Source organism: Indicator indicator, chromosome 18, assembly GCF_027791375.1.
Source record: "Indicator indicator isolate 239-I01 chromosome 18, UM_Iind_1.1, whole genome shotgun sequence".
NCBI lineage: Eukaryota > Metazoa > Chordata > Aves > Piciformes > Indicatoridae > Indicator > Indicator indicator.
Window position 1 is genome coordinate 6,587,345 of NC_072027.1, and position 27,480 is coordinate 6,614,824.

At 40.5% G+C, this 27,480-nt stretch overlaps 1 protein-coding gene across 1 annotated transcript in view; it reads right to left on the reverse strand.

Annotated features, from left to right (window-relative positions):
- Nucleotides 1-439: 439 nt before the first annotated feature.
- The window catches only part of RNF145 (ring finger protein 145), a 35,113-nt gene continuing 8,072 nt past the window's right edge, over nt 440-27,480 (reverse strand). Inside the window, exons 2-10 of the mRNA XM_054388925.1 lie at nt 24,894-25,002; nt 18,695-18,786; nt 14,020-14,255; nt 11,221-11,396; nt 7,109-7,249; nt 5,956-6,138; nt 4,080-4,227; nt 3,013-3,369; nt 440-1,897 (exon numbers count right to left, since the gene is read on the reverse strand). Of these exons, the coding sequence (XP_054244900.1) occupies nt 1,454-1,897; nt 3,013-3,369; nt 4,080-4,227; nt 5,956-6,138; nt 7,109-7,249; nt 11,221-11,396; nt 14,020-14,255; nt 18,695-18,786; nt 24,894-25,002 (1,886 nt within the window). The 3' untranslated portion in view covers nt 440-1,453. The remainder of the gene's footprint in view (nt 1,898-3,012; nt 3,370-4,079; nt 4,228-5,955; nt 6,139-7,108; nt 7,250-11,220; nt 11,397-14,019; nt 14,256-18,694; nt 18,787-24,893; nt 25,003-27,480) is intronic.

The following is a 27,480-nucleotide window of genomic DNA, read 5'->3' on the forward strand; positions in this document are numbered from 1 at the left end:
TATGCAGTGCCTCAGTGTTCTGCTATCTGTTCCATAGTTGTGTAAGACCAGGTGGCAAGGACCAGGGGAGGCCAGAAGGTATGACCAGGAAACACAGCACTGAAATGGAAATGGGAGAGAGTGTGTGTGTGCATCAGAAGTTCACCTGATCTCCAAGGGGAACAGAGAGCAACTGCTGCTGGACTGCCTCTCAACACATGCTTAGGAATTCCAATACAAGAATCACATGACCAGGTGTAAAAATCTTCAAATGTAATTTATTAAGACATTCAGCTATGTCTGTCAGTCTACATCCAAATTTACTACTAAAAATAAAATAGTATCACATTTCACATTAGGAATACCGACTTTGAAAAACACTTGAGTCAAGCCTACCGTATAAATAAATGACTAATTTCTCTTCTTATCAAAATTCACATAAAAAAATTGCCTGCCCCCAATTCCCAACTACTTCCCCACCCCAGTCCCTAATTCTACTCGAAGCCATGATGCATGTAAAAATTTAAGTATGGACATGTCCTTGTCAAAGAAAAAAGAAAAAAAAAGGAAAAAAAAAAAAGGTGCAAACCTATTAACAGCTTTAAAAGTGGCATTTGCGGAGTCTGATCATACACAGTAATGTACTCATTCCCAAAGTGCAAATATCGCCAGAGTTTAATACTGTTTTAATTCAGCTGCAAGAATTAAACATTACACAGCACAGCACTGTGAGGCCTCTATCTGTGCCCTAAAACTCATCCCACTTTCCTCCTGCATGCAGTAGCAGAGGTCAAAGTGTTCATCAGAGCTTTAGTTTACTTCATGCGACCCTGACTGTGCCCATTATTAGCAAAAGTTTCATATACATCAAAATATTGAAGACTCCGTCATAAAAGTCAAGAGTCACTATAGATTACATGAATTCAAATGCAATTGCCCCACCAAGAACACCCAAAGCATACACATGACATTAAGAGTGCTTTCATCTTCTAGTACAATCACTGCTGTTGTATCTTTTTGAGTTTTGCTCACGTGCCATAAAAAGATTCTGCCAGCAACCAAAGCTGCACCTCGGTCAGAGACAAGCAACTCGCTGCACTGAACCCTCTGGGGTACCCTGGTCATGGCTGTAGGTGACACTCTGAGCTAAGCGTTCTGTCTGTCTGTCTACAACCTCTCACAGACCTCTCGCTCTTCTTAGCCCTCACCTATGTCTTGAAAACACTCTTTCACTGCAATTTATTTCCAGACATCCTTCCTATGCCCACAGTTCAGAGAGCTTCTGGAGTCATCTACTACATCTCACTGGAGTTACCACTACCAAGTGGCCCATAGAAAGTCAGCATGGGAGGTCACATTTGGACCAGCATTAAGAGCTAAACTTCTTTCACCACAGCTGTGGAAGGACAGGTTTTCTTCTGAGTCAGACTTGGATCTCTGAAATGTGTTTGTTCCCACATCGTCCTCTGTCACCTTAGGGCTGGACACAAACCCTCAGATCTTGAGCAAGGCACCCCTCTGGGGCTGCAATTAGTTCTGCAGCACAAGCTGCTCCCTGGTTGGCCTCACATGGGTTTGGGTCACTGTCCATGCTTGGAGACTTCTCCATCTCAGCGGAGGTCTCCAAGCTGTCCTGTCCATCAGCAACCTGTTCATTGCTCTGGCTAGGGCTGTCTTTCTTATTTGGCCCATTGTCATGTTCAACACCAGGGGGTTCAGCTGCATCTCTAGCTCTGGTATTTTGCTCTGCACTAGGATTTGGCTGTTGAACTGGCTCTTGTCCCAGTCCTGGTAGCTGTGAAGGGCTCTTAAGTTGGCAGTGGCACAGAGGGCAGGTTTCTTGCACATAGAGCCACTTCTTAAGACAACCAGCATGAAAAAAATGGCTACATGGTGTGATTACAGCAGTTTTCATATCCTGAAAGACACAAAAAAGGAAGATTGTATTATGTGCAGTCCATTCCTCTCACCCCACACATTCAACATTAGCGACAGAGGAGACAGAGATAGTCCATACGCAAGTAAGAGAAGGTTTCTTCCTTCATACCAAGATGCCTTGACGTTTAAACTCATCCAAAATTCAAACTCAGGCCATGTCTGGCTGTTTTTATTACAGGGATTAGAAATGAGGCAAAAAGCTTTTTTTGAAAGGTATTATTACATGTAAATAAAAGCTTTTGCAGGATGAAAGACACAGGATTAGTTGGCTTAAGAAACCGTTGCGAAAGTTAAAACCAGCACTGGCAGATACAGCATGTAACAACAGCAAACCAAACATGAAGTAACACCCTGACCCTGTCAGCTGAGACCCAAATATTACTGGCTGGTGTTTCAAATGCTGTCATTCCACCTGGCACCAGCAGGTTTACTGGCACCAGATTCTTGAATCTTCAAAGAATCTGCAGCAAGTTTGGAGTCAATCTCATTTGCTTCGACTACACACGACTAATGTTAGGGTGGACCTTTCACTGTCATACAGAACTACAATTTCTATAAGAGAAGGATTTTGGAGCTGGAGGTGCGATAAAGATACTACTTTCAGCATTGATTTCAAAGACACTTAACCTTTCAGTAATTAGATTTCTGTTCTAAGACTGACATTGAAGATGAAGTGGAGGTAACAACGTCTAGAGACTGAGCTGCTTATACGGCACATCAGATCAGCTACTGGGTACACACTGTCCTTCAGCAACAATCTTCCACAAATGAAGAAAGGGCACGTTTGCTATTACTACTGAGACAAATTCAACCTAAACATGACAGGTTTCAAAGCTCAAGCACACAGTTTGTTGTGTAACTGGAGAAAAAAGTATGAAAGCTTAAACTATCTGTACTCATAAAAGCTATCCACATGCCAGTGCTCTAAATCTATTTACACAAAGCAGAAATCTGGGTAATTCAAATAACTCCTTGAGCACAACATTACTCGTTTAAAACATGACTCAAGTAACTTATTTTACTACTTGCAGACTGAACTTGACAGTCTAGAGGTATTTCAGTTCCAAGTCAACCTTTCAACACTTCCATCCTTACCTGGTAGCAGATGGCACAGATATCGTTGTGTTGCTCCAGCTGCTCTTTGGTGGCAACGGGCAGTGATTTGATCTTATTCACAGCGTCTCTGCGAAGAAGGAAGCTTTTCCACCCCAGCTGGGCCCGCAGCCACACGTTGTAATAGGAGTGAATGAAGATGATGACAGAACCCATCACAGTCCATTCCCCAAAGACGGTTTCCGAGACGCCGTACGCCACCACGCAGAGAGCAACCAGGAACTCCAGCAGCCGGTAGGTGCCATTCACATAATAAATCACATCATCCATATTTTCTACTGGTTCTTTTCTGAACTCCTCCACCATAAACAAAACATAAATGAAGAGTGTCCCAAGCACCTGTAACACAGTGCAAGACCATGAGCTCAGCATTCGATTCTGAATTGGAGCTTAAGTCATTCAGCATTGGCACTGAGCTTTGCACACACAATGCTCCCGAACCAGACAGGGGTCAGGCAAGCCCCAAAGCAGTCAAATTGCTGCTGAACTTCAAGACAAACAAAAGTCACTTTCTCACAAAGCATTTAGGCTTGTTCCTAAGTACTTCTCGTTCTGTACTCTCCTGAGTCCAGAAGACAGCCGAATTGATTAAACAAAAGTAGCATCATGAGAGGGGTTTAATAAATTTAGTAACAACAACAACAAAAAAAGTTATAACAAATAGTCACAATACAAAACATTTCCTGTATTTACACCACTTGCTTTGAAGATCAAATTACTTTCAAAGAGCCACAGCTAAGTAACAATACATAAACGACTGCTCTGGAAAACAAACATACTTTTTATGGTGACCTTTATGGCCCCAAAAGCCTTCTTGACTTTACAGCTGGAAATAGACTTCCATTCATCCATGTTGTCAGCCCACCCCTAGGAGATCTTTAACCTCAGATATAGGTCCTAACTAACTAACTAGATAAATAAATTAATGGTATCTTGTACTTCTACCCTCCTATCATCCCTGTTCTGCCATCACGTATTTCCACCCCCTAGAGTTAAAGTATCACAGTTAATGCAGAGCTTCACAGTTACTACAGGGCTAACATTCCTACCTGAAGAGAGGTTAGAATACTGCTGGAGATAATGATCAACAGCCAGAAATCCATGTGGAAAAACTGACAAATCATGTAGGCCATATACGCAGGGAACACGAGTAAGAACAAACAGAGGCTGACTGCTCGGAAGTGCTTCCACAGACTCCTGCAAACGACACAACAGGCTTTTATTTTTCAAGTCAAATTTGACTGTCAGAATAAGACTAGTCTGACTGCTGGATGTAGGCACATTAAATGTTTGCTCAAGGCTTTAACATGTTGAAAAGAGTTTCTATTTTACTTAGGCAGTCTCATTCCCAGCAGGCATGCTTGTAACACATACAGCCTGATAAGCTCCTTCCCCTCTGACCTTTGCTGTTTTCAATACAAAGATAATTATGGGCCAAAATTCACCTACAGTAATTGTCACAATGAGTCAAGTGTGTGGCTTGACTAATTACCTGAGATACTGAATGCTTCAGATGAAAATAATTTAAAATAAAGAACATTATTAAATATGCAACTGGTTGTACACTTTTCTATGTAAACAGAGGTCTTCCCGATTTCACATCTATTACAACTCTGACTGTTTGCTAATAAGCATGGGGCAATGACATTTCCTGTCATCACCAGATGCCTTCACAAGTACACTCCCCAATTCAGGGATCACAAAAGAGGAAATGTAGCAAGACTTGGACATTCATCTCTGACAGTCCTTTCTCTGTCCTTATTTACCTCTTCCTAATCTCTCCCTCGGCCTAAACACACCATCGATCTTTTTACACATACTCATTTGTGATGACTTTCAAAATATGTCCAGTGATTTACTATACTACCTCTACAGGTTCCTCATTTAGCTCTGTAAAAGTGAAAGTATTGGGGGCACAGGAGAGCAGCTGAAACTGGCTCATTTAATGCAATCTGAAGAAACATCAGAACACTACTATGACATCTGTAATTTTGTGCCTTTGAGTGAGGGGAAAAAGGGAGAGCTGAAGTGGAATTTAACATGATCCCAGGTGATTTAGAACTGCCTGGAAGATTTGGCAGAAGACAGTTAAAACTCTTTATCACCACAGACTGCTTGTTTAAAACTGGGCAGATGCTCATATCCTGGCTCTACTCCCTTTCACTCTGTTAATATATTTGAGGTTAATATTGCTGCAGGCAGAACACACTGGCTACAAGTAGCCTCTAAGCTAAATAAACTCTCTACACAATAAACCTTCTCTTTTATTTCTTCACTTACCGGTTACAGAAAGGGAAAAGGCACAAGCAAATTAACAAAGATATAAACAGATTAAAACAAGCACACCAGATACCAATACAGTCTCCAAAACACAAACTTAACTTAACAACCATCCCTCATGATCAGAACATCTGGTACACTAATGCAAACCTTCCACCTCTTGCTCTCTGCCAGTAATCCCTATCCTTTTGGGATCACAACCTCACAAAACTATAGGTTTTACAATATTTAACACAAAGTCACTCCTAGAAGCTTTCTGTCCTCAGTATCTGTCTGAGACCACTGCATTAGAGGGAAACCTACCCAACTGCAGAAGAAGTTAAGCAAAGCCATTCTGCAAATCCACACAATGGAGTGTGGGTGGGGAGACCACAGGCAGTGGAATCCTGGATTGGCTTAATTGAGCCAAAGTTGCCTCACCCCTGTCTACCAGCATACTGCATGGTGAAAAGTTCTCCTGTGTGCCCTTGAGGGAGGAGGACAGAGAAAAAACTAGAGAATGTAGACTGGAAAATAAATCAGCACAGAGAAAAGGCAGAGTAACTTTACAAGCTACTAAAAATCCAAATCATGCCATCAATTACTAATTTATCACCTCCTAAAATGGAATTGAGTAACTTTCAGTTTAGGAAAACAATCTCTTACTTGTCCCTTGAGGCTCCCAATGCCAAGACAATAGGATCAGCAATTTCCAGCATGGACTGAAGTATGGATGCCACAACAATAAAAAGAATAATACTGAGCAGGAATGCCCGATGCACAACTTGGAGCTCAATCAAACCTGTCTGCACAGCCAGGATCAGGAGTGTGACTCCTTCAGTCATTCCCCTGCAGGTAACAGACAAAGAACAAACAATCACATCTTACTGTGTGCCAACGCTGGTTCAAAAACACATCTAGAAACACCAAAACAAGCTGTTTCTACCACAACCCTTCAAATGTCACTGATTTCAGCTTTTACTGATGTCAATAATAACAGTAATAAACAATGTATTATTTCTGTACCAACACCAAATACAGCTGTCTGCTTCTTTTTGGCTTGGAACCTCAGCCTGAATTTAGTACCTCCAAGGAGCATAATTTAGCACCAGTATTTTATGCAGTTAAGTACAAATCATCCAGCACCACATGCTTCCTCAAAAGATACTTTTATGCAGACTGCTCCTGAATAACACTGATTTATACCATTTTTTATTTCCACATCTTGAAATCAAAAGCATTCTTTTGCATATGGTCTGTATTTTCTCCAGAGTTAAAGGCTGTAAAAACTAGAAACAGTAGTGTCATACCTAGGATCCCAATTTCATATTAGATAAGTTGGGACAAGTATTAAGAAAAGGCAGTTTCTCTATTTGTCTATTGCCCATAGCAATTCACAGGCAATCCATACAATGCTGTGTTTTAAGCCTCACAGATTAGTAATGTTTCACACATGACTACAGGGCAAATGACAGTAAATGAGAAAATGGAAATATGAAGTGTTTATATTATCCAAGCATTTGAAAATTTTCCAGTGACTCATGTAAATGAAAGCACTAAGATAATCAAAGTGTGCAATTTTAAATCCTGACTAACAGCCCTGAATTTGTTACAGAAATGAACCACCTCCCAAGAAGTCCGTGACAAGCTGTGTTTTTACCTCAAATCCTTCCAATGCACACAAACTGCCAAACAAGAAGGCTGTCAAGGAGACCCAAGACTTCTTAAGTTAAAAAAATTGCAATGCAACCTGTGTATTTTCTACTTAAACTTTTTTAGTCTGCTTCTTTTTAGACCCTAAGCACAATAAGGCACTTACCTGTTCATAGCAGGATCATTCATGAATGCTCGGTAACCCTGCAAGTAAAACTTGCAGAGAGTCAGAACTCCCAAAGCAACAAAAGAGACTGTGAAGACCAAGCCCAGCAGTGAGTATGGAGTGCTACAGCATTCAGCAATACTGGGAGGAGAGAGGGGAAAAGCAAAATGAGAAGGTCCGTCAATTAGAAGCAATATAATGAACTCTCCCCTTGCCCTGTTAATGATGCATGCTGGTTTCAAAGCAAAATTGAATGGGTTTAATGAAAATACTGAAGGCTCTACACCACCATGAAATCCTCCTATGAAAAAGTATTCTGTCACTTCTTTCCAAGACACAACTTCATCTCAGCTCCACAACTGATGCTGCCTTCTGGCTGGAGCTGCACTGCAGTGTTTGTCTGATCCCCCTGCAGCCTGTGCCACACGGTGGCACTGTCCTGCTGCCATAGCGTTTCCATAGCTCAAGTCAATCCGTCAGCCACAGGCACCTGGGCTACTCACTGAAATTTTAGCCAGCTACCAGAAACACTGACTTAAAGATGGATTCACTAAGGCACTTTCCACTCAGGTCCCCAGTGGTGCAAACAAACATCAAAACAATACAGTTTGAAGCCTGGGGCAGATAGGGACTACACATCTGGAAATCCTCACATACATAATCCAAGGTAGTATCTCAACACCAACATTCATAAAAAAAAAATATGAAAAATCAAAAACATGTCCTTATAATTAATCAACTGGAGAGTGAACTAGTCCAGTGCTCTGGCAGAAGAATTTTGAGGAAACACATGCTTCAAAAATAAACAAAACTTGTCCAAGAGACATTTATTTTGCCTCTTCTAACGACTATGTTAACAGGAAACCTCCTTTGAAAGTAATTTACAGCAGAAAATGTTGATGTGTTTGCATATACTATTTGCAACACTTCTGGTCAGCCATTAGATTCTGCTTGTTTACCAATCAAGCAGGTCTGGAAAAGCTTTTAGATGTTCCTGACAGAAAAGGTAGTGAGAAACAGTATTTAAACCAGGTATTTCTGAAGAATATTTGAGGAACACTAAGTTTTGCTTCAAAATATTACCAGAAATGAAGAATCCTGGCTTTTTGGCTGATGCCCAATCCTTTTTGGTCAAAGTAGTTTTATTACCCTTCCTAAACTTAATTCCAGATGATGTACTGTGCAAGTGTCCCAGAGGAGCTTAAGAGCTCAAAGAGAAGCCTGGGGAGCTCCCAGTGTTATATTTATGTGTCAAGCACAAGTTTCTAAATTGTCCCAAAGCGCTGAACTCTTCAAGGCTTTTCCAAAATCACAGCAGTGATTTGAAAAGGTTTTGAGAGTAACATCAAGGACAATGAAATGTACAGAGCAGTTTTTAAAGAGCAAGCATACAAGCAAGAGCTTTCCCATCCAGCTAGAACAGATCGACACTACTCTGTTTTAAAGGGGAAAAAAAAAAAAAAGGAAAAAAAAGAACTGTTCGCTCTTCCCCCTCTTCCCCCACCCTGCCCCAACACATGAATTGAGGTAATTCAATCAAACTATGGATTCAAAAAATCAAGATGGATTTTTCATCATCAGTTCAGCCACAAAAATCCTTGCCTCAGGTCTTTCAAATGACACAAGTGTACATGGGTTCAAGGGCAGAAAGCACAAATTGATGGAAATCTTTTGAGGGTTACTGAATACATATTAACCATATTTGACTAATGGAGGCTGACAGCTGGAGGTGTATGTGGGACTGAACAGGTACTGGGCAGCACCCTGTTTGTCATACTATGAGTGGGTATCTTTCCAGGCACCCATTTAGGGCCACTGCTGGAAAATGGATCCTAGGCTAGATCAGTGTTTGGTCTGATACAGCACAGCCAACCCTGATGGTTTTAGGAAAATCGGACACAGCTTTCTGCACATCCCAACTGCTCTCACCTGAATTCCAGCCACACTATTTTAAGCAATCATTACACTTAAAGGGCACAGATGTAGAATTCACTCACTTTCATGGTGTGATGGTTTGAAACTGTCTTTTTAATTTTTCCTTGCAAAATTCAAAACAGAGAAAGTGAAAGAATGTAAATAAGTCACTATTGGGTGTAAGAAAGCAAAATAACGATTGTTCTAAACACTTCCATTGGATAGATAGAAATGTTTAAGAACTATTACCCAAAACAAAGTAGGCATTCGGCACATTCTGCGTTCGGCAGTGGGGGCAGTTGCTGGGCTGTCTGGCTGCTGTTTCTTCTTCTCTTCTGGCTGAAGATAACACGTACTGACCTTGGCAGCTAAGTTAACAACTTTCTGCTTAACTAACTCTGCTTCTCTGTCCAGGGGTGTCTGGGGGGGAAGCTCCTGGGAGAGAGAGGCCCCTTTGGGAGGGTCCCCTTGGGGGGAAGCAAAGGGAGATCGATTGTGCTTTTTCTGTTGATTGTATATATTTGTGAATGTCGTGAATTTTGTATATTTGTACATATTCATTGCATTTCATCTGCTTGTAAATACAGCTTTTCATTTGCTTCCAGACTGGGCTAGCCTGGTTATTGTCGGGGGTGGGGGGGGAATTTCAGCTCACACTGACACACATGGAAGAGCACATTTTTTATTCCAATTTGTTAAACAGATAGCACTTCATTATTAACTGGCCTGACAAGGTACTTTGGCTCCCTCCCGAAGGATAAAAGGCTATTTATTAGTAGCACTACCTGAGTTTGTAGTTTTTAAGACAAATAAGCATTGCTTATTTCTCTACTGTGACAGAGATGAGAACACTGAGAACATCTGAATAGTTTTTCTGCACTTTTCCTATTGCAGGAAGAACTTCAGAGATGAGTTAGCATATTCATTCACTTGGATCAAGCCAATGCAAGTCTGCAAAGCAAGTTCCTGGTTTTGGCAAATTTAAGAATTTGGTGTAGGAATAAACTCAACCTACTTACAAGGAAGAGGATAGCCTCCCCCAGCTCCAACTGCTAAATGCAGTACTCTATTGTAGCAAAACTAAAATTCCAGCAGAGATGAACAAGAAGAAAAACTTCAGACACCCATGGCTTAGTTAACCAGGTAACAGTAATCAGTGCTCTTACATAATGCAGTGTGATGCTGTAATCAATTTTACTACTACATAAAATAAATTCTCTAGCATTTCTCCTTACTGATAATGACTTTTGACAGCTTACACTGTGGCACCATAGATATACACACACACAGAGGCACAGAAAAGCTAAGCAATTGGAACATCTGATGGGAAAGCTGCAGGGATGAGCTAGTTACTCAGACAAGCTTCTACCCAACCAGGAGAACTAGTGATGCATCATCTCCAAATAATGCCCTATGTTACCTATGTGTTCAGACAACCATTACCTATTTTCTCTCCATCCCATTGTTACCCTATCTGATTTGCCTAATCCAGCTTCTGCAACACACCCAGTTCCTCTCTGCCTCACACTCCCACTTCCTTTGGTATTACCAGCAGCAAAGGCACGTAGGGGCCAGCCAGAAGAATCCCTCAAATGCTGCCTTTCTCTCAGTAAAAGCACTAACACAGGCCACTCACCTTTACCCTACAACCAGTTTTTACAAAGCTTTTGGGAATCTGCTATCTGCTTGACCTTTACAGCTCTGCTAAATTAATCACTGGACTCAAAAGTTACTTTGACAGTTGGCTACTTCAGCTGTTAAAATGACCTCGAGAATGTGTCCCACACCAGAATGAAGAAACGAGATGTAAAGGGCTCAACTAGCAACACAATCATGAATAAGATACCAGTTGGAATGAACTTCAGCTGAAATACCTCAAACTTCAAACCAATCTGTATACTGCAAAACAAACTTCAGGACCAAAGCTCGAATTACAGCTATGCCCTCATCAAAAGAATATTTTGCTTTCTTTGGTAATTCTCTCCAGCTTATGCTGCCTGTTTTGAATGGGATACATTCCTCTGAAGGACAAGCTTAACAGAGCTTACATATATGGCCACTATGGTAAGAACAAACATTTGTTGAGAATTCAAATGCAATAAAGGCAATCTACCTATCTAGTCTCTAAAAGAGCAGCCACATTCATTTCAGAAGATAGTCAATCCAGAAAATGGGCTATTTGCAGACTAGTCAGTTACCTTGTCAAGAAGAGGAAGAGAAGCCTCTCTCTTGAGGCAGGCTGGTCCCGGGTACTGAAATAGGAATAGATCTGAAGAGCAAATAAGACAAGCCAAAACACCATGAAAAGAACTGGGACAACCAGCTGGTTCCAGAGAGACATCCCCAAAGCCAGGAGACCATACACCTCCACCACCTGGGCAAGAGAGAAAAAATAGAGTATGTTATTGGTGATTTGATAACAAAAATATAGGCAACAGCATAGCCACAAGGAAGCTAAGGATAATTCACATGACATTAGCCATCCCAAAGGAAAAGAGGAGGTACATCAAACTACAGTTTGAGAAAGGATGAGCCCAGGTTCAGCAGTGACATATTACCACTGTCTGTCTTGAAGCAGGGAGAAGTACCTGACTGTGCAGCAACTATGAGAGCAGCTGAATGTTCCTCCCTATGAATGAGTGGCTGGGAGCTGCTGACTGCAGCCTGCTCACAGCTGGAGGGATGAGGACACGCCTCCAGGTCATGCACAACCATCTCAGACCTTTCTGCCCAGCTTAAATCACAGCAAGGTTGTTTTCTCTATAGCTACTGCCAAGTCACTGCACACACTAGATACTGAAATATGAGCCACATCACTTCAGCACAGTACATCTGTTCTGCTCAACTGTTTAAGGAAAAACTTAATACCTTAGACATGTTATGTCTAAGTAACTCAGAAAGAAAATATGATGGTTCTTAATCCATCAAGTATTTTGAAATTCATGCTTAAGAGTTATTTCAAAAGACTCTGAAGCCCAAATTACTTCTTTTGTAATGCAAAAACAAAGTTACAATGCAGTCATTTCCAAGAAGCTGGAACCCCATATAGCTGGATTTAATAGGAAAGGTCAAAAGGAAAGCCCTGATAACTACCATTTCCTCATCACCTTGCTTCCCACAATGACATACACCCATAACAGATACCAAATCTTATCTTAAATAGCTGCCTACTTAAGTCTTTCATGACAAGCATGAGGCATATTACGTTCATGGGGCCTGCTGCAGTATGTGGCTGATCAACAAACAATATGTTGCTGGCAGGGATATGCTGCCAACCTCCAGCTTTTAGCTCTGCACACAGACTTGTGAAGCAAGCGCATCTGCCCTCAGGGGGGACTCCCTTGGCCTGAGACCAATGCAAGCAATCCCATGCAGCTCCTGGCAGAGTGCTCCACCACACTGGAAAAGGGTCATGCTATGCTCATAATGCAGACTCATAACCATGAGGTATTTCTGGCATCTTCTGCTGCAAGTAGATAGCCAGGGCTCTAGACCTGCTCTTTAATTACACAATTAGCCACAGTCTGAAATACACAGACAAAAAGCTACCTTGGCCACCCGTTAGGACTTGTCTCAGGCAACACTTCTAGTCTTTAGCATCCCAGTATTCACTAAGTTTTGGCACTGATATCAAAACAGCAATCAAATCTAGCCTAAAGTAATAGTAAACTCACAAACACCATGATGAAGGCATTACTGTAAACTAATAATGACATCAAGTTAGAGCAATGGAAATACAAGTAGGAAAACATTCAAGGTAAAACAGCCATAGGCTCACCAGGAATAAGCATGCTCAGTTTAATTTGTAGTGGAGTGGAAACCAGTTACATAAACACGCTACAAACCAATGATTTTCTTCTGCCCTGTTTCAGGAACACAGGTGAAGAGACACAAGCTCTTCAGAAATTAAAATTTGCTGAACTAATCAGCAAATCTACAAGTAGTACTGGATAAGATCAGACTGTGCTAGGTGCTGTACAAGCACAGAAGGATAATCCTCCTTGCTTCAAAGACCAATCACATATAAAATAAATAACCAGGCAGTAATGATCAATGAGAGGCTGAGACCCTGGCACACCACACACCTACTGCTGCCAAGTTTTTGTTTGTGTATGACAGATATGACAGCAAAGAGGAGCTTTAAAGAAGGCTTTGAAAGAGCTTAACGAGTTAGTTTTCAGACTGCTTCCAGACTGGAGAGCAGAAAAGCAGTGACTTGGTTTGAAAAAAACAAAAGACCAGAAAGTGGTGAAAGCTAAAATAGCAGGTCGGTCAGAAGTCAAGCAAGCATCAATCTTTTTATATTGAAATATCCAAATATCCAGAAGGATGCATATATTCATATATGTTGTTTTTACATTAAAAGTGTGAGGTGTGATGCTGCCGTACCACTAACAAAGTGTCTTTTCAACTCAGTATGTATGACATGTCAAATCATTAACAAAATGGATACACGTCAAACAAACCTTCTATAGCTATCTAACAAAAGAGCAGCAATGCTGCTATTCTGGAGACAATTGAGATCACTGCCTGTGAGCTACAAATCACTCCGTCAGTGACTTTTACAGTCACAGAAATCAGCTTCAGTGTTACTCCCAATTTAACACTACTAGAATTACAAACACTTTTGCTACAGAAGGCTTTTCTTGAAATGAACAGCTACTACAATTAACGCATGGGGATTATGTTGCTCATTTAATGAGGCAATAAATAAATCCCATTCTGCTGAAATCTTGTCTCTTAGCCTGGATTTGGGAGAGACTAAGCAAAGTCCAAGCAAAGCTTAGCTGGCCAGTAGGCTGAAGTCTTAACTGCTCACTCACCTAAGTTACCATAAACTGAAGACAGAAGATGCTATGGATAGTAACACATCTGGTTTGCTAAGAAAGCATGAGTTACACACAGTGACACAGAACATAGACAAAGTATTTTTAATTTCTGCCCTGTAAAAAGAGTTCAAGCCAAGGAAAATAAAATTGGCATGTTTGCTGTCTTACCTGGACAAGCTCTCTGTATGCTGATTTCGCCAAGTTATAGGGCACCAAAAGATTTGATGCCAGAAAGTAGAGAACTTCCAAACCAGTGAAAATCATGGCAAATTTGTTGATGATGACAATGGTTTCTAGAGGGACCAGGCAAAGCCGTGCCAGCAGAGGGAGCATGTGAGCAGAGAAAAGCCAGATCTGCTTCGTTTTCATGACGCAGGAGCAGAGCGTACATACCACCAGCTGACCTGGAAACGCGACACGGGATTTTATAATCAAGCTGATTATCCCCTTCAGGAAAAAAGTCTTTTAATACGTTATCTTTCTATAATGCTGTTATCAACATCCAGCATATTGTGACAGTTCTAACTGGGACGTGTGTTATGAAACCAGGCTCCCCCACATCTTTTGCTGGGTCACAAAAGTTAACTGTTTTCACAGGATGCAAAGCGCACACCTGCACTTTACAGGTGAGTGAGATGTACACCCAAAATACATGCAGAATCTTACACAGGTTAATATGAAGTCCCAGGAACAAATCATGCAGAGGACAACCCAGAAAGTAATCTTTTCCCTTAACATCCCCAGCTCGACTGAAAGCCCATTTTGTATCTGTACACATGGCAGTAGCTTTTCTGAAGTCCACCTATATGACTATGTCATCCTGATCTATGCTTTCAGAGCAACAATATTTACACTGACAAGAGGAATTACTGGCCAAGAACAGCAACAGGAGAACAGCCAGGTCAGCAGCTGAGACTTCAGTAATTTCATAATGCCCAGAGGCAGTTGCTCAAAATTATCACTGAAGCTTGCAAGTGACAGATAATTAACAACTAAATTCTCATTTAAGAGCTGGCAGGGACACAAGCACGAGCCCATCTCTCCCACACACCCAGAGATCTGGAGGGTGGTATTTCTAGAGCAGACCACTTCAGCGTAACTGCTCCCATTAGAGTCACTGGAAGTTAAATGCTTTATCTGATGAAACAGGACTGGGGTGAAATGCACAGCCCCTGGGTAAGAACAATTCTCATCATTTCGCAGTAAGGAGAAATTTGATTGCTTATTATTTAAAGCAGAACCTTGTTCACCATCTACCTTAGCTTACATCCAAAAGCCACAATATGTGGTACTAAACCCAGCTGCTTCACAGCTACTTCCACTGTTTGCATTTCACAACTCTTCTTCTCTGTGAGCAAAACACAGACTAACAAAATCAAGGCTGTTAACATCTCTAGGTCAGTGCTAACTCCATGTGTTCACATAAGCCTACTGACCTTGCAAGCCCTTCTAGATGGGTTGGGGAGGGAAGCTACAAGAAGAGACATGGCAGCGCCAGGGTTTTGCTTTCATTCTGCCTTAGGATAGGGCTGCTTTCAAAATAACTGCAATTGAGCTGAATGCAATCTCTAATCCCTACTACTTTACCATACAAAGTCCCTCCTCCCTCACTGTTCTCTTTCAAGTTTAAGTCCTACTATCAATTTGCTAGATGTATTTTTGAGTTAGAAAGTCTCTCTTCAGAACAAGCTACCCCTGCTCTCAGCAAGACATTATCAGCATACTGGGTCTTGTAAGGCTCAGAGGAAGTTACTCTACTCATCTTTTTTAGAATTTCAACAGACTCCAGCTCTGAAGCACTCTCCCTCTGCTTTGTTGTTCTCTGCCCACACACAAGTTGCCATAACCCTATTTAAGACACCACCAGCACGCTGCTGTGTGTAATATTCAGCAGCCTGGCACAGTCGGCTTGCGAGGATTTCTGCGAGTCATGGTAACTAAGGCAACCCAGCCCCACGCAGAAAGGCATTCAAACACCAGCATCCAACATGGTCTGAGAGTGTCATCATCTGAAATAAAATATTGCGACAACACTACGTTAAACAATCCGGCCCTCTGGATCACTCTGGAGCTCTCTAGCCAAAAACCAGGACCTCTGAGTTCAGTCTCATCTCATGCAATAGCAAAATCTGCTTTTCTACAGTAGTGATGTGCCGAGCACGCTGGTCATCCCTGCTAAACATCTCTGACCCTCCCACTTTTTCCATTTAAACACTGTCATGGGAAGGAGAACTGTTGTTCACTATCAAAACAAAATACAGGAGCATTTTCTCTGGTGCCCCAAATCTACTTCCTGAAGTATGCATCTTGTTGATTCTCAACCACCTCAGAAAGGGCATGAAAATTTCTCCACTGGAGTTCTCAGTGACCGGTACTTCTCATTTTAAACTGGGAAGTAGCAGCACCTTAGTTCAGGATGGACCATCTTTCTCTGCGGTAAATCATAGTTTATCTCCAAGTGAGGTTGTACCCTGTCAGTCATCACACATAAAGCAGGATCAGTCAGAAGAAATTAGTTTGTACCTCATATCAAGTCATATAAAGATTTTAATGCTCTGGCTAGCTGCTAAGACTAGCAAATCCAGATGAATGTTTGCACTCTGTAAACCTAAATGGTGTGGACCAAAAACTGCCAGACACAGCTAATGAACCTGACAGCTGGAATCCTCCCTGTAAGACACCAGGCTCCTCCACTAGGGAATGAGGTAATAAGGAAGAATTCTATTGCCTTAAGTTCCTGCCCATTCTCCTCCCTTCACAAAACCTCCACAAATATGTTAAACGGTGCTGACAGGTATCCAAAGCCTCTCAGCTTGTAAGATAATGAAAAGCATGCAACAAGAAACCAAAACAGTACAGCTGCTGCTCAAGCCACTTTGAGAAGGGAACTGTCTTCATTTCAATCCCAATATTAAAAAGCTGATGTTAACAAATTCAGTGACTATATCATTAAATTGTTACACAAAACCCAGGATGTCTTAAAGTTAGGAACATATTTGTAACACTAGTCAATCAGTGCTGAACTAGATGCAGGGGCAGAAACAACTATGAGAGCCCACTCAAAAAGTGCTAACAAATAAAAGCATTAACAAAGCTAAAATTGTCAACTGGCTGGCATACTGTACATCACCCCCTTAATTCTGACCAGAACTTTCAGGAACCTTAGGCATATTGGTAGCACCATTACTGTCCCATGCACCTGCCTCACTGACTTCATTAACAGTACTGGTAGCAAAACACTCTGGCAGAAGATGCAAGAAAATGGTGGAGCAAAGCACTCGTGTTCATTTGGTTGTGCAGATGACACAGTCCAGTGCAGCTCCTGAGACACAGCAGATTGCACTGGACAAATATGCTTGTGTGTAATAAATTTGAGAAAGTACTTCATCTTCACACAAAATGCTGTTAAGCCTCAAAGCCTACTTTCACTGGATAAAAACTAGCATTATCTTTTTCTCACTTACTTTCAATGGAAATTAAAACCTGGATGAAGCATAACAGGCCTGACTCTCAGTTTGGCTTCTGACTAAATGTCACTGAATGACACAGTGTGTCCTGATTTCTTCTTGCCCAGGCCTGCCTGATGCTTTGAGATGTTTTCTGAGAGATTCTGTTTAATCATTGGACCCTGCATTGCACCTGAGATTCAAAGGACTAATTAGAAATGTTTTCTCACAAACATGATAGACTGAAGTCTTCAGTCTGTATTTCGGTGTCATTTGACAAGACAGCACAATATATATAGAAATTCAGAAAAGAGAAGAAATTATATCTAAAGATTTCCTTTCCTGTTCCTGAAAAATACTAATGCTATTTCTATTTTAAAAAAATACTAAAAGCAAAACCAAATGCTGCATTTGAAAGTAAAGATGCAGGCAAACAGGAGATGGATGTATTCTGTTAGTCCTAACATACTGTAAACTCATTTATATCTGCCAGTAGCAGCTGCAAGTAAACAGAAAGCAGCTGAGTTTTGCAAACAGTACATGGCTGACTAAATCTGTCAATAATCTGATGAAAACCATAGATCTTAGTGAAGGGAATTAAGGAAGATTTTTCTTCCAAGCTTGTCTCAGGCTTAATTTTAGAACACATGTGGGGTGTGCGTATTCCAATATCCCTTCAGCAGAGCATATGGTATGGTGTAGCCAACCTTAACAGTGATTTTTTTTTCTCTTCCAGTCAAAGTTCAAAGGGTAAAGGAACAGTATAGAAAGTCCAAAGGCAGAGAAGTAATCTCTGCCATTAATTATATACAATTTAAATGTAGTATTGACTTCTTACTCTAACTCATTCATTAGAACTATTCCTGGGACTCCGTTTAAAAAAAAAAAAAAAAAAAAAAAGTAGCCCGTAGTCACTTGCACACATCCACAAATCTGTTTCATCAGTTTTTTGTTTTGGTTTGTTTTTTTAACAATGGAATGACAGTATTCATCCATAAAGGAAAATAAATACCTGTACAATGCTTACATTGACAAAAGCAGTACAAATACACATTATTACTGTAATTTCTACTGTGCTTTTCACCTAAAGATTATTACAGACACCCCAGTCCTCCTGAATCTGATTGCAAGTCTGAAAACATCATAGGGGCACAGTATGACAAACAAAGCTAGAAAATACTTCAAAGCTGCAAGTATGAGAGCATGGACGAATCAGTGGCATAGAAAAATGCAGGCTGGAAACACCTAGCCTCCCATGCCTCTTGCATATTAACAAGAATCACAGCTACCAAAAGTGATAAGAGAAATTTGAAACCAAGAGGTAAAACATGCATGGGTTTCAATGATGAGAATTAGGCAAAGCTCCCTCCTGCACCACACATCTTTAAAGCACTTACCTACTAAAGCAGTCATGAAGCGATTCATAGAGAGAGGTTCCAAGTACATTGGCCCTTCATATCCTGATTCCAATTCGCTCCTCACGTAATCCCTACAAAACATAAACTCACGAATTATTGAGTTCCATCTGATCATAAAAGAAGCAATGTATATATTCCACACATGCAACTTCAGTCTATGTTACAGACAACTAGTTAAATTACTAAGAGCGATATTAACACTATTGTTATGGCAGCCTCACAGATGCAAGGATCCAACCGAGGCATGACTTCAGCAAGAGAAGTATTATCTGTAATTAGACTCACTGGCATAGCTGTAAAAATCCTTTGGGACATACAAGCTGTTCCTCAGAGCGTGGCCTGAAACTGCTTATTGACAAAGCCTCTTAAGAAGCTCCATTCCATTTTTAAGTATCCTTATTAAGCGTTCTTCTTCCTAATCATAATTTCTTCTCTCACCAAATCCATATGAAAACATGCAATTTGCAAGCTGGACAGAGAGGTTTTCCAATTTAAAGCTTAAGAGTATTTTGCACCTAACAATCTTTTTGCACTGAATTAAAAAATAGGTGTGAAGGAGAAGTGACAGTCATGAACCAGAGAATTGCTTCTTAATCCTTTTATCCAACACGATTTGAAAGTCTAGCTCTCTCCTGGGAAATTTGGGGGTCTAAATGCATACCCTTGCATTGACAGATTACTGACAGTTACAGTGAGAGAGTCTTGAAGATGTGACATTTGTAATTTCACAGGAAAGGCTGTCTGGAAGGATGGACTCAGGTAACCAAAGAAAAAAGTAAGAGACCAGGCATTTTTCTGCTTTTAGTGATCATCCATCAGCTCTGCCCTCAAGCAGGCTAAGATATGTAACAGCAATAGAACTCAATTGTGGGAGTTTCCAACTACAAGCAACCATTTTGTGCTTCCAGGAAGCAATCCTGGAACAGCTCTGCAGTAATTCTCCAGTGACTCCTTAATCCCCTGCCAGGAGACAGCAGGCAATACTCATGACCCTTTGCATCCAGACTTCCAGCCTTTTTCTGCCTTGCTTTCTGACCCTTCCTTTTCCATTCCCAGGGTGGCTGCCACCCCACCCTTGCTAGGACACGCCCAACTCTGCCACCAGCAGCACAACTAAGCCTGTGCTGACAATGTCCAGTCATTCATGTCTAGCTGCATCACATGCCAGGAATGCCAGACAGACACACTTGATCTGAGCTGGCATGAAGCTAGCAGAGTCTGTTTGCTCAAGGGACATGGCACTTGCATTTATTACATATATATCAGTGAGGCCCGCCATGCTCACTGGGAACAGACGTGGTCAAATCAAGGCCAACAGTACCAGAAACCACAACTAATACAAGAACTGTGCTTTTATTTCAATGCAGAAAAATATGTAACTGTGCTACTGGAAGCATTCATTTCTCCCCAGAAAAGTGGAAATACAAACTTCTAGTATTAGCTTGCTAGCCCAACCTAAGTTAGTCACATTTTTGATTTGCAAAAAAAAAAAAAAAAAAAAGATCTTTGGAATTTAAGATATAAATCCCAAAGTACTAAAACAAACACTTCAGAGTCTGTTCTTCACAGCTGACAATCCTGCCTACTCACTGCAGCATTTCGAGTGTCACAGTATATGGGAGGTATGTTGAAACAGGTTCTTCAGACTGTAACCTACAATTAAAAACACTCGAGGACTTGAAAAGGCACCCAAGACAACTGATTCTAGATAAAACTTTCCCCCTTGCTATCAAGATATAGCTAAGCACAAGAGGTTTTTCGTTTTCTTTCCAACACCTACACAGATCTAATTTCTGGGACAAACTTGAGCATTTATTTGTTTCACAAGAACCTGCAGAAAGCACTTTCTGAAAGCAGCAGTGACATAAACAGGATAATCCATTAGAAAAATGGACAAAAAAATAACACCAGTTGCATTGTGCTGAAGAGTCCAACCCCAGGGCCAGGGAGATGGTTAGAGGACTGGAACATCTCTCTTACAGGGAGAGGCTGAGAGATCTGGCTCTTTGGCCTGGAAAAAGAGAAGACTGAGAGGGGATCCTAGAAAGGAATGTTAATATCTAAAGGGTGGAGGGTCATAAGGATGGGGCTGGGCTCTCTTCAGCAGTGGCCAGCTATAGGACCAGGGGCAATGGGTACAAACTAGAACACAGGAGGTTCCACTTGAACTTAAGGAGAAACTTCTTTAATGTGAGCGTGATGGAGCACTGGAACAGGCTGTCCAGAGAGGCTGTGGAGTGTCCTTCTCTGGAGACTTTCAAAACCTGCCTGGACACATTGTTCCTGTGGAACCTAGGCATACCTGGGTTAGCAGGGGAGTCAGACTCAATCTCCAGAGGTCCCTTCCAAATCCTACCATCCTATGATTTATGTGGAAGATGGGTTTTAGTATTAGCAATTTCATGTTCCACCCTCTAATTTATGATGAAAGCACTGGCTGCTTCTAGAGTGCTTGAGAGAAAGCAGTGAAACCATCAAGTTTTTTCTACCTGTTAGGAAGCAGGTGACAAAACCGTCCAGGATACAAACTGTAGCAAGACAACCTCACACAATTTAGCTAAGACATGCCAACAAAGCTGTACTTACTGATGTTTCTTTGGCACCAGAAATGTGCCTTGAGATAACTCAAATTCCTTCAAGCTACATTTCTTGCTGTTGCCTACCCAATTCAGTCATGGGCATAGAGGTCTGTATTTGGTGTAATTCCTTAAGTAACTCTCATTAACTGAATTTTAGGCCATGCAGCTTGGAGAAACAATGTTTTAACATCTCCTAAATTTTTTAAATAGTATTTGTAGATGATGTCTGAATAAGGGAAGTCAAAGCAGTGATTCTCTTATTACCAGTACAAACACAAGGATCTTTTGGCGCAGACACCAATCAGAAGATGCCTCGAACAGCTGCAGTGCCATACAAGATGCTGAGAAGAGCAAATGCCTGCACTCAATTTTGATCAATTAAAGCTGTATTAAGCAGCAGCTTTTTACATTAGAGAATTGTTCACTTTACTGCAGCAATGTAAGAAGACAAGAATGCTAAAATCATTATTTAGTAGTTAATGAAATGACTGAAACTACATTATTACTTTAGAAAGCTAGGATGTAAGAATAAAGCTTGGATCAGATTGCCTGCTGCTCATTCTGTAGATGTATTCCCAACCTCATTTGATTGAGCTGCTGGACTGTTAACATGCACTCAGAGACGCCCATGACCAACAGTGATCTAGAAAGACAGAGACGCACTGCTTTACACATGACCATTTTTTGTTACTCAAAGTGCAAATAGGTGTTCTCTTATTAAAAATGTGCTTCAGTAATGACTGACATTAGGCACAGTGGTTATCTGACCTAATTGACTCATACAGCTGACATTTACTTTGGCTGATTAATCTTTGCTGTCAACATCAAACATACTCCCATAGGCTCCAAATGTCTACAGAGAACCTTAAAACTAAGTGTATTTTAAGATTATCCATAAGAAACAATTCAGTTTCTTGCTCCCTCCCCATCTTCTCATTCTAAGCTCTTCAAGGCTGAACACTTGAAATAATCATAACAAAACTACAAAACATGAAATATAATAATGATGTGATTTTTGTTGCTGTTGTTTTCGCATTAACAGTGTGTTTAATGGAATCATCTCTTTTCTGTATAACTATCATTTGTTTTTCCCAGTTTTATTGCTGAAAATAGGGAAAAGAAATGTGATCCTTTTAAGCAAGGCATTGGTGCAGGTACATTTAAAGTAAAACTAGCATCCATTTTCCTTGTCAGGAGCAGTAGGATTTTCATTTCTAAAGATGACTTCTCCTTTTACCATAAACAGATGGTATATTATCTCTACCCAAATTGCCATACAATGTAGCATCTTTTTGGACTCTCCAAGTGTTCACAAACATTATGTAATCAATCTTTACCCATTAAGGTAATTCTCAGTCTTGCAGATAAGGAAACAAACACTGAAGAAGTTAGGTGATTTATCAAGGTTACACAGACCGGGAAGTCTGAAGTCAGAGCTTAACTATTCACATATTCTTATCCCCAGACTTGCAGCCGAACCACAAGCTATTTCTGGGATGGAAAAAAGGACTGAAAGCTGAAGTCTTTCAACAAGCTCAGAATTTCCAGGACACTGCAAAGTCACAAGTACCAGCTGATTCTGGTCTTGTTCTATAATTTGCATTAACCAAACTGGCCTCAATATGAGACCTCTTCATCTGTCTTAAATAGCATCCCAACTGGTACTGCATGGAAGCAACTCACAGAAGTTTTCAGCTATAAGCTGAATTATTAACAAAAGTCGCTCAGAAAGAGTTTGCACATGTGACTACTTCACGTCTTCTTGTGATCACTCTGCTAAATAGAAACTCCAGAACTGGATAGCTCTGGCAATAGAAGTAATAGCTCCACTAACATTTTGTGTGCCACACTTTTTTTCAATACTAAAACTAATGGGATTCAAAAATTCTTTTGAAAAGCTACTGCAAATGTCACTCCCCACATTATATAAAGATGGTTGCTGCTGAGAGCCCCTTGCACCGTGCTTCCTTCCAACACAAGTCAGTCTTATATCTACGGAACGGGTAAGCACACTCAAAACTGTTGGCAACTGCATTAGCTTTGCAAAACAGCTAGGGAATACTGCTAGACTATTTGAATCCTAGACATCTTTTAATTACACGTATTTTTGGTGCCAGTTTATGCAAGATTTAATTAAAGTCTTTATTAAGTCATTCCATGAGTATCAAATAGAGAAAGCTCAGTACAAATACACCAAACAGCTCAAGCAATAGTTATCTAACGTGTTTCAATGAATCCTGTAAACTTTCAAACCTCACAAAGAAATAGAAGTCAATTAAGATTACATAGAAACACAAACAAGAAAGGTATTAAAACCAAACACTATGCTATACTTTATTGTAGCAATCAAAATCCATACCATCTCCCTTCCTTTTAAGTAATATAGACCCAGAATGGTAGAAAGATCTCTAGCAGCAAATATTCTGGACCAAAGCCCTGTAACTCATGGGTATTTGTTACTAGGCTTTATCAATTAAGAACTTGTGGTGAAATAAAAATGTTCAGGTTGCTTTTTCTAACAAGTAAGCCTTCAGCCCTGTAAGAAACATCCACAAACTGTATCTATAAAAACTCAGAACTCCCCTGAGGATGATAAAAATGCCTCTTTCCTTCCAACCCAGGCAATGAGAGGCTGTAATTCCTCTCTTGCACTCTCATCCATTCAGGAAATCATTAACTGCAACTCTGACAACCACAACAGTGACATGTCAAGTCACCACAAAACCTTCATTAACACTCCCCTGAACTGCAACACACTGAGTAGAAGATCTCCCAGCACATGCTTTAGAACAACAATTTTGATGTAGAAATAATGAACCTATTACTTGACTTAAATCAATCAAAAGCACATTTTTAAATGTTTCCCATCAGCAGGCACCAAAATAAATCAGGCTCTAGTCCATATTTGCAAAACTTCCCATGTGAAGCCATTAATGTGATGGCACTCTCCTTGGTTCCAATTAAACTTCTTGTCAGCATGACAGTTTATGCTGGCTTTCAACAGATTTAGCTGAAGCCAAAAGAAGATGATTGACTCTGTCTTGTTCAGCTCAAGAGCTCTTCAGCCTCTTGCTCTGCATTTTATTTTTTGTATTTCATTTTGCTCTGTTTTTTTGTTTTCATTGTAAAACATATTACATAAGCAAAGATGAATTCAAGAATAAATACCACCATTGCTTTACTTTTATCATCTTCCATATTTCTATTTTCTCTCTCATCACAGGAGTCAGAAAACATCTGCTTTGTAGAATGCTCCAGTGCTGAAAGCATGTTAGCCAAACCATTGAGTAACTCAGATTACTACATCAGAGGCTACATTTAGTTCTGTGTTAAGTGTTTTATCTCCTCAGGTTCTCAGGTTAATGGACATTACACTCTACAGAAATGTAGGTCAAAATTCCTTTTAAATCAATGCAAATACACCAGAACTACCTGACTGCATATTTAATTCTGGATTTTTTTCAAGACAAAGAACAGCAAGATGTATTTAGGTTGCTGGCATAGAAAAAAGGCCTCCACAAAACCAGACCTATCCCATTTATACAAGATATTAACAAAATATCTTTTTTCCAAACTGAAATGAAGCCATTCATTCTTACCTGGAAATTTGGTGCCCAGCATAAAGCAGCAACGCAGTCAAAAAGTACAGGTAAAGCCGAACCAGGTGTTGCCTTGGTAAAGTTAGGAGCACAACACTTAAGATGTAACCTGTAACAAAAAGCAGAGGTTGGAATTTCAAACATTACCTAATGCCAAATATCTTAACATGAATTAACACTCAAGTTATCCAGATCTCTTTAACCACCTTTGTTTTCATTTGGTTTTGAAACTCACGTACCTACATTTTCCTCTCATGAAAACACAAAGCACACAAATCTGCCACTTTTCCTTTTTTTCCCCCCCATGAACAGAAATAGCTGAAACAGCTTCTCTAAGATTTCATCTAGATGCCAAGAAATGGACTTGATCCACAGTGCTTTAATGACTAAATTAACATAACCTATGTAACAAAGGGAAGACGGGCCTAGGTAGCCCTCTTTTTCCAAGTGAAAGCTCAGTGTTGCAGGGCTTTTTCCCTATCCATCTGAACTCAGTCAACTGATGATAAAAAAAAAAATCCTTTTTTCTTCTTCAAGTAAAGGACACACAGAACACTTTTCCATGCTGATTAGCATCACACATTTTAATTCTTCCACTGTTTCTTCATGGTTTAAAGACACCTTTACGTATGCTCTTAATGTGAGATGGAGACATGGAGATACACATAGGCTGTTCTCCACACCAGCAATATTAAAGCACATTCAAGTTATTAGTGTTGCATAAATCAAGGACAAGATTTGGCACAGCCCAGGATTTATAGGTATTTATAGCAGTAGTTCCTTTACTACTTGTTAGCATTTAGCAAGCCTGTGGAAAAAGACCTGATGCAGATAGAGCTTTACTCTTCAAGACCATAGCCTGGCTGCTCAGCAGCCTCCCTAACTAGCAGAGCACTGATTCTTCTTTTCATATATGCTCTTGTTAGGATCCTTAAGCAAAGCTCTACTTTGAAGTCCCCTTCAGAACTGAATGGTACACGTCCATTCTCTTCCCTTTCCCAGAGACTGCAGGTCAAAAACCCAGCACATGGTACCCTTACTAATCTTTATTTCTGAGCTCTCCATCATAATGCAGTGCACTCATGCTCTTTCTGCAGGTCAGCTCAAGTGCCTAGCACTGAAATCCATTTAGGAGAAAACCCCAGCAACTGCTAACAATTTCTGCAGCTAAAACCAAAATGCTATAGAAGAACTTATCCTGACACTTAGAGCTATACCAGTTACACTGCATTCAAAGTTTCATCAATCTGTGCAGCAACACTAGGCATAGACTTTTTAATTGAATTAATTTATACATTATTTCAAGTTATTTTTAAAAAGCTCAAAGTGACTCTAGATCAGGCACTCCTAAGTAATGGGACAACTAGTTACTCTAAAACAGCTTGAGAACATAGTCCTGTATTTGAAAAAGATACAATTTCAGAGTCAGACAGTGTTTATGTAGAAGTACTTCAAGGCTACTTAACACCTGCCACCTTCAATAAGCCATCTCTGTAAAAATTCTACAAACAGTTAAGTCTTCAAGAAGGTAACTTGCAACGTTTCTAGGAGATTGCGGCAGATTCATAGGATGCCAAGCAAAGGTCAATTTGGATGTCAGCAGTGATGCTAGAGAGACAAAGGTCATTCAGTTATCTTTTTAAAAATACAAATATAGAACATATACAAATATAAAATTTAACATGAAAGAATTTTTCAACTACTTTCATAAAGTAGATATGACAAGTTGCACACCTGTTTGAAGATACATCTTTTCAAAAGCTGAAATAACTGATAATTTCTTTGATTAAAATGAAGTATCATACAAGTAACCATCACCAGTTCCTGTACAACATCCACTTGATTTATAAAAATGATCCAAAACCTGGAACCATGCTACTGTGAGGACAGGCTAGGAGAGTTGGGGTTGTTCAGACTAAAGAGAAGGCTCTGGGGAGACCTTACTGCAGCACTTCAATACTTAAAGGGGGGCTTATAAGAAAGAAAAGGAAAGACTTCTTAATGGGGGTAGTAGCAACAGTAGAAGGGGGTGATGGTTTTAAACTAAAGAGGGGAGATTAAGGCTAGACTATAAAGAAGAAATATTTTTTTTTTTACAATGAGGATGGTTAAACACAGGTCCAGGTCACCCAGAAAGGTGGCAGATGCCTCATCCCTGGAAACATTCCAGGCCAGGCTGGACAGGGCTCTCAGTAACCTGATCCAGTTGAAGATGTCCCTGCACACTGCAGAAGGTTTGGACTAGATGACTGCTAAAAGTCCCTTCCAACCCAAACCATTCTGTGAGTCTATGACTTATTTTGAGCTTCTTAAAGGATCATGAAACATGTCACCACAACACCTTCCTTCTGGCAACTGTTTTACACAGAATATGCTTCTAGTTAATACAACACAGCAGATAGCCTGAACTGTCCTCTTCCTTAGCAAACATCTGTATTTAACAGAACTCCTCATCTCTGTTCACCACCTTCCTTTTATCAAACATACGAATGTCAAGAGAGGGAACTCCTCAGAAGAGTCTTCATGAAGACATTTAACTAGTTTGCACCACATCACAGCATCATGAGCCAGTCCCAGCAGCTCCCAC